The sequence below is a fragment of the Carassius auratus genome, unplaced genomic scaffold (assembly GCF_003368295.1).
Source record: "Carassius auratus strain Wakin unplaced genomic scaffold, ASM336829v1 scaf_tig00214857, whole genome shotgun sequence".
Classification (NCBI taxonomy): domain Eukaryota; kingdom Metazoa; phylum Chordata; class Actinopteri; order Cypriniformes; family Cyprinidae; genus Carassius; species Carassius auratus.
In genome coordinates this window covers 357875-369947 of record NW_020527831.1, presented here as the reverse complement: position 1 = coordinate 369947, position 12073 = coordinate 357875, and the positions used below count along the sequence as shown (strand labels likewise).

The 12073-nt window shown below is 34.8% G+C and overlaps 1 protein-coding gene and 1 long non-coding RNA gene across 2 annotated transcripts; one reads left to right on the top strand and one right to left on the bottom strand.

Moving 5' to 3' along the window:
- Window positions 1–147: 147 nt before the first annotated feature.
- On the top strand, window positions 148–4338 carry LOC113093067 (uncharacterized). The gene is made up of 3 exons (XR_003287701.1): window positions 148–661; window positions 2478–2582; window positions 2701–4338. It is a non-coding gene; the product is annotated as an uncharacterized LOC113093067 (long non-coding RNA).
- Window positions 4339–5272: 934 nt separating this feature from the next.
- On the bottom strand, window positions 5273–10771 carry LOC113093068 (procollagen C-endopeptidase enhancer 2-like). The gene is made up of 9 exons (XM_026258903.1): window positions 10616–10771; window positions 8360–8468; window positions 8019–8277; window positions 7729–7853; window positions 7283–7419; window positions 6855–7165; window positions 6692–6772; window positions 5857–6027; window positions 5273–5744 (listed from the first exon to the last, which is right to left on the bottom strand). Exons 1-9 carry the CDS (start codon window positions 10726–10728, stop codon window positions 5614–5616), a joined length of 1437 nt encoding a protein of 478 aa, XP_026114688.1. The 5' UTR covers window positions 10729–10771; the 3' UTR covers window positions 5273–5613.
- Window positions 10772–12073: the final 1302 nt, after the last annotated feature.

The following is a 12073-nucleotide window of genomic DNA, read 5'->3' as shown; positions in this document are numbered from 1 at the left end:
TGATATGATATGGGAAATATATATATTTTGCCATATCACCCAGCCCTAATTTTACATTTTATCATTAAAAGTGCTGAAAAGGGTAAAAGAAAAAAAAAAGAGAAAATAAATCATTTAATATTCATATAATGCATATAAACAAGTCTTGCTAAGATTCAAAACAGAATAAACAGAATCAAAAGGTTTATTTTAAAAGGAATTTATGGGATAAAGCAGATGTCAGTCGTGATTGGACAGGGTAAAAATTGGGCTATAGTTTTCATTCCTTGTGTGGGTTTTGAGTTATCTTTGGGCTGGACATTTTTCTGGGACCCCATAGCCCTGAATATTATAAAAAAATATAATGTACTCAGCCACTTCTGAGGTCAGGAGCTTTTGTTGTGGCTTGCAGGATTAGTTATTTAAAGCCTCAGCCGGTGGAAATTTCCCACGGCGTTCCGCGCACGCTCAATCAAAGCTTTAATACGCAACCGAGGTAACGGAACAGAAGGGCAGAGTCAGTCCAGCATCAGTATCCTCCGGGAATGCGAGCTGATCACTGCCGTAACACGATCTCTATAGAGACCAGCACGAGCGCAATCTCATGGAGACAGAGTCCCAAACGCAGCAGATCCAGCACATCACTGAATAAGACACTCCGAGCCACTTCGTTCCTCTACAGGTACGTTTGTCAGAAGTTGGTGATTGAAGCGTGAAGTGTGACGTAGGCAAAGATTATGTTTACAACTTTTTAATATGTATGCATCATGCATAAATGTTCAGTGTGCTTGACATAATAATAGCTACTACTCACTCTATGATGCCCAACTTTATTATTGCAACGCCAACGTGCATATTTGTATTTATCCAGCAATAAGTTATTGCTAAAGTTATTATGCTATCCTGAAATATACTTTACATATTACCGCATATCTACTCTGCATTTCAAGATTTTATTAATTAGAATAATATTTTACTAAAGACGTAGGCTATAAACAATAGGATTGTGTCAGTATGATGATGCTGGGCTCTTGGTTATCTGGCTTTGAACTCATCTGATCTGTGATGTGTTCGTGTGCTGCGCGCGCCAAGTCGCTCTGGTTTGAGTTTCTTAAATGAAGGATTAACCTCCCCCCGGTTGAGTTTTATGTAAGATACTTTTCATAGAACTACAAATCTTTTTTCTTGCATCTATAGGCTGTAGGTATGGTGCTCAATCACAGGACCAGTGAGCACTAGAGAGAAGAGGGTCTTGGCTAGATTCTAACTGTTGATTTAAAGGAGCTCAAAATATTATCATCAGAAAAATAGAAAGTTTTATATTACAACTATAGTTCCCAAATATTAATGCCAGTACTAAAGCAGATACTTTGTAAATTCAAAATTATATTTTACATTTAAATAAATGATATTCTACATTTAATGGATACATGTATCAAATATGTATTTACATGAATTTAATCAAATGTTCCACAACCTGCATTTTGTACCTCCAGGTATAATAATAATAATAATAATAATAATAATAATAATAATAATAATAATAATAATAAATATGATAATCATTATATAATAATATTATTATGATGATCATAATCATCATAATTATTATTTTCATATTATTATTATTATTATTATTAATAAAATAATATTATTTATTCAATATTTTACCTCTGCAGTTAGCCAGATCAAACACTTAGATGTTGTGCAAACATTTAAAGAATATGCTATTTCAATATATTAAATATTTAAAAAATCTTATTTACATTTATTGTAACGATTTTCCAATAGTATTCTTTTTTTGTGTGTGTGTGTGCTTATAACAGTGTAAAATGTTCAATAGTATAAAGAACATTGATTTGTATTTATATACATTTGTATTCATTCTAATTTAGACTACTTATTTGTGAAACATTCTATTTCTGGATGCTAAATTTGGTAAAACTGGAAATACATTTGTAGCACATTTTATTTTACTAATGTAATGTCTTTGTAAATACAATACATTTGTCACGTCAGGGCATTTTAACGATTTATATATGTCAAAATAAATCATTCTCCCATTCTGCTAAATACACGGGTGGTGCTGCCCATTATTTACTTAACAAAAGTGTTCTGTTGCTACATAGCGGTTCTCTTCCTGTAGTTAAGATTTATACACACCGAGTCTGACTTTGTGACTGATTGTGGAGTCAGAGCTGGTTGTTCTCGGCCGGTTGTCCCAGCCCTATTAAGTGGGTCAGGGAACACAACTATGAGCCCCGCTCAAGTGATATAGCACCGTTACAAGCCTCAGACACGACTGAGGATTAATCCTCTCAGGATGAATGAGCTCTTTGTTTCTTTGAGCCATTATTAGCAGTCTCCAGCTTTCACCTCTCAGCTAACGTCCCGGTCGGAGAAGTGAGATAAGCTTGAAGAAACAAACACAATGGCACTGAAAGTCCATGTTCATCAGTCAGTAGGCCTAGACCTTACACTTCATGTTCTCTCTCCAGACCTCTAGAGTGGGTAAACCATGGGTAAGAAAGTCTTGCAGTGTTTTCCTTGGTACAAACGCTGTAAAGACAGGGGTAAAAGCAGGATGTGCCCTCCTCCGCCTGGTAAGTCACCTTGTTTACCGAATCTTGTCCTGATATGTTGCTAATGACGTTATAAATCAAACCGTCTTTCCATACTGGACACTGAACATTAATTTCCCCTCTCTCTTTGCGTTCACAGTGCCATCTGTTGAGGTGCAACCTGGCTTCTCTCCGACAGTCTCCTGGGGGTACGACGGAGAGGAAAACGCCGGACGTCCCGTCTATTTTTCCCATAAAGCGCGTATAGTTTATCGCCACCAGATGGATGGCAATATTATCGATGCCACCTGCTGACCTCTGGGCTTCTGTCCCAGAATCCCTTGCCTTGTACCCATGGCTGTAGACGTTCAGTGTAGAGGAGCGTCATAGGATCCTACTAGACTGTTCCGTCCTGTGTAATTAAACTAAATCTCTTGTATTTAGTAAAGATGTCACAGTGTTTCCTCTGGTTCCCCCATCCCCTCGCCATACTTGGCACTCACCTATCTTTACTTACTGTGTTGAAATATAATATAATGTTTGAAGGCAGACAGAGTGATGTAGGCCACAAGGAATGTAGAAACAGAAACCGAGCTGGATTTTATAAATACAAATGTAATGTGTTTTGTCATGCAAATATGATCCTGGATGTATGATTGCCCATTGCTTTTCAGAGGACAAACCATGACTGGTTTTTCAGAGGTTCATGAATGCATTTCAGGCAAAAGATACATTTTTGTACTAATCACTGGAATTATAATGTAACATTTCCGTACATTTAGTAATTGTTTATTATTCTCTGGTTATGTCAAAGAAGTTTAAGTATTGGGGGAAAAAAAATGTTTAAATATATGAACATATTTCTATTGTTAATCTTTGTCTCATTTAAAATCTGAAATGTTCTTAATTGTTCCCTTATTGTACAAAAAGGCTTTATTTCTTTGTGCAAATTATAAATTCTTATTTTGTACTGGGGGTAAAATATGATCTGGACATGTTATTGACTATTCAGTTTTCAGTTTGAGGGTGTTTTGCTACATAAATAGATATGTAAAGGGATAAACCAGCCATAAAACTCTAATACTAATTCATGCAAAATAAAAATGCCACTATTTTGATGTATAATTTCCCATCTATAATGTGTTAGGAAAAAGAGCATGTTTGATATTACAAGAAAATGTTACCAAACTAAATAATCATTTTTATATTGTACTAATGCCCAAATAAATTATTAATTTAATGTTTACTTTGTATAAAATTTCCTTTTCTAGCTACGATAAAAGTAATACTGCAATCTGTAATATTGCACCCTATTCTTCATGAAAATGCAATTTGAATTTGACAACACGATTCACTGTTGGTCTCATCTTTTCTATGTAAATTGCAATGTAAGGACTCTAACCACTCTGAAATATTAAATTTTTAATCTTGGGATGAATATTAAACTTGTCTGGCTGTGCACAATTACTGTCATCTAACATAGTGCTATTTCATTTCACCATGTAAACACAACCCCATTACCCTGACTTCAGATCAGAGATGGCAGAGTGGCCCATTGTCGTCAGCGAGGACACAGAGAGGACAGACGGGATATAAATTCCCTGGTTACCAGACACAAGATGAGAATTAGCTTTACTGTGCCTTTGCAAGTCATTATCCTCTTTAAGTAGGCCTGAGTGACGTCGATGGATGTCTCTAAAGCGTCTAATGTTGTGATGATATAGGCCTATAAGAGCTTATGTTTCTTATGAGTGGATGTTTACAGGATGCATTTATGAAGCTGACGAGTCTCTGTAAAAATGTCAGCCACTAGATGACACTACAGACCAACAAATTTAGATTTGTTACAGAAAGGCTATAGAATACTTACTTAAAACTGATTTCTGCTCAGCACTATATAAGACATAGGGGGTTTATTTATTTATTTATTTTATTAAACAGCAAGTAATATGGATTTTAAATCCCAGAATGGTAAATTGTTGCCGCATGTTTAATATTTTTGAGGACACTGAAGTAGCTCAGAAATGAAACAATATATATAATTTGTTAAATTTTTATACAAATAATAATCATACCTAATTATATTTCATTTGTAGAACAGTATTCCTTACAGTAAGCACAAATGTTATTCTAATAGTATTTATTCATATTTTAAATTAGCTTTTATTTTTGCATTTTCAGTTTATTTTTGGCTTCATTATTTTTATTTAATTAAATTTTAGCAGTTTTAGTACTTAAATCTATTTATTTAAATTAGTATTGTTTATTTGTTTCATTAATATTAACCTTAAATGTAGTATTTATAAAGTAATAATATGTATTATTAATGTTTAATAATAATAAATAATAAATAATAATATTTATTTATTCAGTTATTTATCTATACATTTAATAATTACTTAATATTATAAATATTTAAAGAGTTTCATTCCATCATTATTTATATCATTCACTTCAATTCAGATTTATTTCAATTCCAGAAATGATTTTTAATAGTTTTAGTTAACAATCAATGAAGCAATGGTATTAAGCTATTCCATACACAGAAAGAGAGAAGGGAAAAGGAAAAGAAATAAAGAAGTGTTGTTATTATTATTATTATTATTATTATTATTACCACATCATCAGTTTAGTATGCGCTCATGTTTTAAATTGGTGTCGATCGTGTATTCTGAACCAAAACAAGCCTTCAATGAACAGAAAAGGCCTATCCCAATAAAACAACACAGGCATAAATTCAATGCAATAATGTATTATACAAATCCTGTATTAGAAGACATCATCATAAATTACAAATATATTTTGTGACATCTCTCTGTGTGTATATGTAGACTCATACTGTATGAAAAATATCTTTACTTTACAATTCAGTTCTGAGTTGAGAAGTTTGAAAAGCACCATAGCTGATTGGAAACTGTGTGTTTAACTTCCTGAGCATTATATTGCAATGCCAAAAAAATACCTCTCAATATCCAGACTAGTTCTGGGCCGTTGTCTAATCACTGTCCATGGCTTTCATCTAGTGTCTGTGCTCTGAAGGTTGATCGGGCTAACATGGATCTGAGTGATGAGATCAGCACGGCTGCTTGTTGATGTTGTTCAGTATCTTGTGGTGTGGGGTTTTGTACAGGGCAGTGAAACTACCAGGAGTGAGAACACCATGGCCTCCCTCATCCACATGACCCATCAGGATATAGTTTTGACCTAATGAAGACACCATAAATAAATAATTGGCTGATATGTAAGAAATTAACGCTGAATAAAGTCCAAGGAATCGGACACAGGTGTGTATTTATGTGCACATATAGCTATATACCTCTGCGCAGCAATGGACATTTCTTGCAGGGCATCACAAGTTTGACAGACATGGTTTCTCCAGCTTGGGTGATTGTAAGACTACCAGTCTTGTAGGCCTTAATTAAGGACACTGTGGCCTGCATACTTTCACTTGGTCCAGAAGTCAGAGCTGTCAGCTTACCGGTGATAACTGAAATTGAGCAAAGATGCAGGTAACACTTTAGAATAAGGTTCCATTAGTTAATGTTAGTTAACTACTTTCGTTAACATGAACTAAGCAAGAACAATCCTTCTACAGCATTTATAATTCTTAGTTCATGTTAATTTCAACATTTACTAATGCATTATTTAAATCAAAAGTTGTGCTTGTTAACATTAGTTAATGCACTGTGAATTACCATGAACTAACAATGAATAACTGTATTTTCATTAACTAATATTAACGAAGATGAATAAATACAGTAATAAATGTTTTATTCATTGTTTGTTCATGTTAATTAATACATTAACTAACATTAACTAATGGAACCTTATTCTAAAGTGTTACCAAGATGCATTAGGTTGATCAAATGAGGCAGTAAAGACAAAAACTGTTCTAAACTTTCTATCCATCAAAGAATCCTGATTAAATGAATCAAGGTTTCTTTTTAGCATTAATAATAGAAGTACATTTTATGAGCAGCAGAAACGTTTTTCAGAGTAGTTAATAGTTGTTACCAAAACAACAAAATACCATTTCAGTCTTTCTAATCAGAAATGTATTCTCTCATTAAATGTGTTACTTGATGTTAATTTGTAATTAACTATATAATTTACTTGCAATTTTTGAGTAAAAAAAATATGTAATGACTTACCAAATTCACTAGCACAGAAACTAGTCTTGATGGTTCCTTCTCTTTTACATGCCTTTGGGCACACTGGATTCGTGCCTGTGGCTGAAACATACATTTAAGAATGTTATAATAAGTTCTAATCTACCATAACCAGCATCATTTGTTCCTCTTATCTCTTCCTCACTTGGTCTGGATTCATCTGGCTTTGGTTCAATGGGTGGTCTAACGGGTTTGGCTCGCGTCTTTGGCTGTTTAGTAGTGGTCGTAGTTGTTGCTTCTGTTGTAAAGACCACAGGATTCACCGGTTTGACTGGGGTGAGAAGGGGTTTTGTGGCTGTGGATGACACTCTTGGCCCTGATGCAACATCGCCACCTGCAGTCGGACTACGGAGGCCACGTGGGATGCTAGTGTATGACGCCATGAATCCGTCTGAGGTCACGCTGAGGTCGGATACAAACTGCACTAACAGCACATTGCCATTGGAAATAATGTCCCTGCAGATGGGACATAAAAAACAGGGATGAATGCAACTGTAAAACATTCTGGTTTAGCTTCAAACATATGAAATTCATAATAAAATGGCAGTCAAAGAGATGAATGTGATAACTGACCGAGGCGCAGTGTCTCCGCAGTATTTTCCGATGCGCCTTGAATCATCTTTCTCTCCTCCGTTAAAGAACGCCACATAGTCGAAGCGGCAGTATGTGTCAGACTCCACATCAAACTTATCAAACTTCACCTCAATCACCTAAAAACACAAAACCCCCAAATCTCACATTTTAATTAATTCATTTTATTTATTATTTTCTTTTTTTAAGGGGGAGGGGGGTTCAACCCAAAGTTTAACATCAAAAAAATAATATTTGTATTCTGGAAAAAGTTTTGAAGTAAAATAAAATATATTGGAAAATATCCAACATTCAAGCTAAGGAAAGCCATGTTTCCTGACAGGCTTGTTTCTTATCATTTATTGAACAGGCTGCAAAAAGCATCTGGTGTGCTGCCACCTATTCAGCATGAAATGATCTGTACAGCAGGGGTTATGTTTTTTCCTGACCATGTCCGGCTCCACTGTTATAAGCCAAGAACAGCTGATGCCCGCTGGATAATTTTTCTCAGGCCAGTTGGGAGTTTTGATTGAGCCCTGAGACTTTGTGAGCTTCCCGCCACAAAACTGGTGCTCTGAAAAAAAGGAAAAAAGGCCATTGAGGCTACACATATTCACTCTTTAATATGCATGAGCTCTAGTCAAAAAAGAAAGTTTCCAGAACCAAGTATTTTTAGTCCACACAGAATTCTGACAGAGTCAATAACAACACGTTTAGTATTTGATATCTTTGATTTCACCATCCACATGTGGCGTTCCTCCACTGAAGTAGGCCAGGAACCCTCTTCCTCCCGTTCCTGAATCTGATACCATCTCTACCATCATGGTGTTGGATGTGGAAATGAGAGCTCCAGGCCGGAAAGTTCCACAGAATCGCCCGAGCTTCTGTACCATATTAGAGTGTCCGTTATACACATCCACATAGTCGTAGCGGCAGAGAGGATCAGCCTCCAGGTCAAAAATCCTGAAGGACAGCATGACTACATTGCCCTCTGGAACCTAGTAGAAAGAGACAGAGCTCCTTAAAGGCTTTTACGATATGATTTCCCGAGTGTGGAGTGTGAACTCAAAGTGAACTCACTGTGATGTACCAGGTACATTTGCTGTTGGGTTTGTAGAATGATGGGAATCCTTCACTGCCCACAAAGCCTGAGTCTCCAACCAGATCACCGCCACACTTAAACACAGGCCTGGATGAGCGAGGAAGAGTGAAAGAGAAAGATTTCTGGTGGCTATGAGGAAATGCTGAATGTGTTTTTATTGCATGATAAACACAGCTTTTGAGAGGTGGGTCAAACTCTTGACCAACACATTGTTTGCAGGAGACATAACTTCACAAAGTGGAAAGAGGTGCACACAGATGGACCCTCAACTCAGAAAATGAATTATGAGAATAGTTTTCCAACCAGAAGCTATTGAAGATACTGTACCTGTTTTACAATATTGTTATTTAGTACATAAATGAAATGTCAGTGTATACAGCTTTCATTTTATGTGATGCATTTCAGACAGACAAAATACACTTAAACTAGATTAATGACAGAAACGTTTACTAAATCAATTTCAAAATTCAATAAAAAACACATCTGACCCGTTTAAAAAATTGGAAGACTTTAAACATAATAATATAATTCACGTTCAATTCCAGCTCAACACTGCATAATTAAACACTGGATTTTAGTGTATTACTGCATTTTGAATAGACCAGTATTCATTAGTACACTTTATATTACTCAGTTATATAAATTAGATTGTATGATCTTGTGTAAATGTAAAGTTTAATGTTGTCACCCATATTAAGATAAGTTAATTTATTCAGATACTTTTGTTTTTGCGGCAGAAAAAGTGCACAAGTAATATAAATTACATTATTGCATACAGTAGTTATATTAAAAATATATTGTCTCTTTTAAGTAGCTTTTAATTAGTATTGCTACTTTTTTTTCTTCAGAAGAGCAGCTGGACTGTAGTTTGGTTGTACTTTATGAGTTTTCCAGGCTATACATTTTCAAAGCTGTTTCACAGAGGCAGACACTTTTGTTCAGCATTTATAACATCACTGGCAGTATTTCGGAGATCACTGATGGCTCAGAATCCTTTTTGAATGTCCTGAAATGTTTTATTGTTTTGATAACATTCACTGAAGCCTAGAGCAACATATGTTTAAAGACTTAAACTCCATGACACAGTAAAATAAAACAGAGCTCTATTGTGATGTAATGGTGCAGGGACAGAAAACTCAGACGAAAAGCCTGGTCATTATGCAGTCACTCCCACAGACCCCGTCTGGGACAGATTCTCTGCACTTGGGGGATGTTTACTGCAAGGTATAATTTCAGTGACCTTTTCAAATATTTACTGTGTTAATAAAAATTAGGAAGTAAATGAGACTGATTTGCCATGCATATAAAATTAGAACAACTTTCAAATGTCACAATCCATTGGAAATAAGTTATGCATAATTATATTTCAGTTTTAGAAATAATTCAACACATATAAAGGGACACATTTAAAATTAAATTAAATTAAATTAAATTAAATTAAATTAAATTAAATTAAATTAAATTAAATTAAATTAAATTAAATTAAATATATTTTATTAAGTGTAGACTTTTCTGTTCAAGTATTCTTTTCTTAAGTTTCCATCCTAAAACAACAATTAAATAAATGTTGTTGACATTTGACTCCTATTAGCAGGCACATAAATTTCAGTCATGTTTCACATCATTATTGAGAAGCACTTATTAAAAAAATGTTATAAAATGTTAAATGTTAAAAAAATAACATTCTGGCTACATTTATTGTTGGAAGAGAGCAGCACAAACATTCAACAAAATTTCACCAAATAAGACAAAGTTATATGTACAGACATTTCATTTTCCTGCAACTGCAAAAGGCTCAATAGCACACAAAAAAATCCAGAATTTTTGCCCATAAGGATGTCGGCCAAATCGTTCAGTCTAGTCATTATTTAACAAACAATCCATCTGTTTTTTTCAGTAAAAGTAATGACACTCCCTGCAAAGGAAAGCTGGACTTGATTCAAAATGACCTGATTCACCCTGAAAGCACACTAACTCAAAGTATTTCCATCTGCAACCCCTTATAAATCTATAATCATTATTCTTTAGAAAACATAAACTGCACACTCCATGTGTTTAAAGACTCAAAAATAACATTTACTGTCCAGACATAAACACTTTAAAGCTGTAAAAGTGCAAGCTAGCAAGTTCAATCAGCTGTTGCAGTAGAAGCTCATGAGGGTTTGTAAAAAAAAAAAAAAAAAAAAAGAAATAGGGTTATTTATCTCATACTCATGCACAGTCCTACCACACACCTGGTGTAGTTGGTGGTTTGACACAAGACCCCTCCAAAACTCATAAACAGGAGAATCCCCAAACTCCACAAAGCAGTCAGACGCTCCATATTCCTCAGTACTGAGATCCACATGCAGACGCAGCCACGGGACACATGACACGGAGAGGAGGAGGTTTGGAGGGAGGGATGCTGAGGAAAGAGTAGAGGGAGTGGGAAAGTGACGCTGTGGGGGGACTAGCAGGAGAGGCTTTAATTAGAGCCAGATGTTCACCTTGGATTGAACAACAGCCTCACTGACTTTGGCCAAAGGGAGAAATGCTGCATCAACAAAAGTAGAAAAGAAAAAGAAACAATTGCAATGCAAACTCTGTAGGAGCCATTGAAAATGAAAGCCATTCTGTTTGATTAAACTAGGTTGTTTTTCAAGGGAAGCTCTCCATGCTGCTCAGGATGTCAGGTTTTAGGTGTGATCTGCAGGCTGCTCCATTTGCTATCAGGAAGTGCCTGAGGCGTCACAACCCCTCTCACTTTTGCAGAGATCAAGGGGTGGGGTTTAATTGTACTCCAATTACCTCCCCCAATGTATTTTATTTTCTCAACTGGTAAAATTCTAATAACTGCAGCGAAAAAAAGTGCCCCAGTTCAAATGTCGATATACAGTTGTAAATGTTATAGTGGGAGTATCTGGTATTCTCATTCTAGAGTACATACGAAATTACACAAATACAAAATGGAAGTCTGTTTCCGCAAACAAGCAAAAAAATAAAAATAAATAAATAAATAAATGAACCTTATATTTCACAATTGCAGCTTATAATTTTAATAGAACTTAAAGAATGTATTATGTCTAAACTATTTATTACTATTTGAATTAGCTTTATCTATATATACATTTATGTATACATTTACATTTAGTCATTTAGCAGATGCTTTTATCCAAAGGAACTTACAAATGAGAGCAATGAAATCAATCAAAACCAACAAAAGAGCAATGATATGAAAGCGCTAACAAGTCACTGTTAGCTTAATGCAGTACACGTAGCAAGGTTTTTTTTAAACTATATAACAAATAAAAATAAAACAGATATAATAGAAAAATAATAGAGCCAGATTTTTGCTTTTGTTAACTGTGTAATAAATAAAAAGAAAACAAATAGATAGACAACAAAATATTAGAGAAGCTAGTGTTAGTTTTTTTTTTTTTTTTTTTTTAAGAAAACAAGCAATTAGGAAATAAATAGTGTAAGTCTAGAAGAGCAAGAGTTGGTATTAGTGGTATAGGCAAAAATTAATGCCTTGAATTTTATGCTAGCAGCTATTGGTAGCCAGTGCAAACTGATAAACAGAGGTGTGACGTGCATTCTTTTCGGCTCATTAAGAAATGTATCTTGCTGCAGCATTCTAGATTAATTGTAAAGGTTTTTATAACCGTCTGGAAAACCTGCTAGGAGAGCATTGCAATAGTCCAGCCTGGACA

Coding starts and splice junctions, on each gene's coding strand:
- LOC113093068 (XM_026258903.1), bottom strand. CDS start 10,728: ATGTGGATCTCAGTACTGAGGAATATGGAGCGTCTGACTGCTTTGTGG. Junction 6,773..6,854: donor GCCAGATGAATCCAGACCAA/GTGAGGAAGAGA, acceptor TGTATGTTTCAG/CCACAGGCACGAATCCAGTG. Junction 5,745..5,856: donor ATGTCCATTGCTGCGCAGAG/GTATATAGCTAT, acceptor TGTCTTCATTAG/GTCAAAACTATATCCTGATG.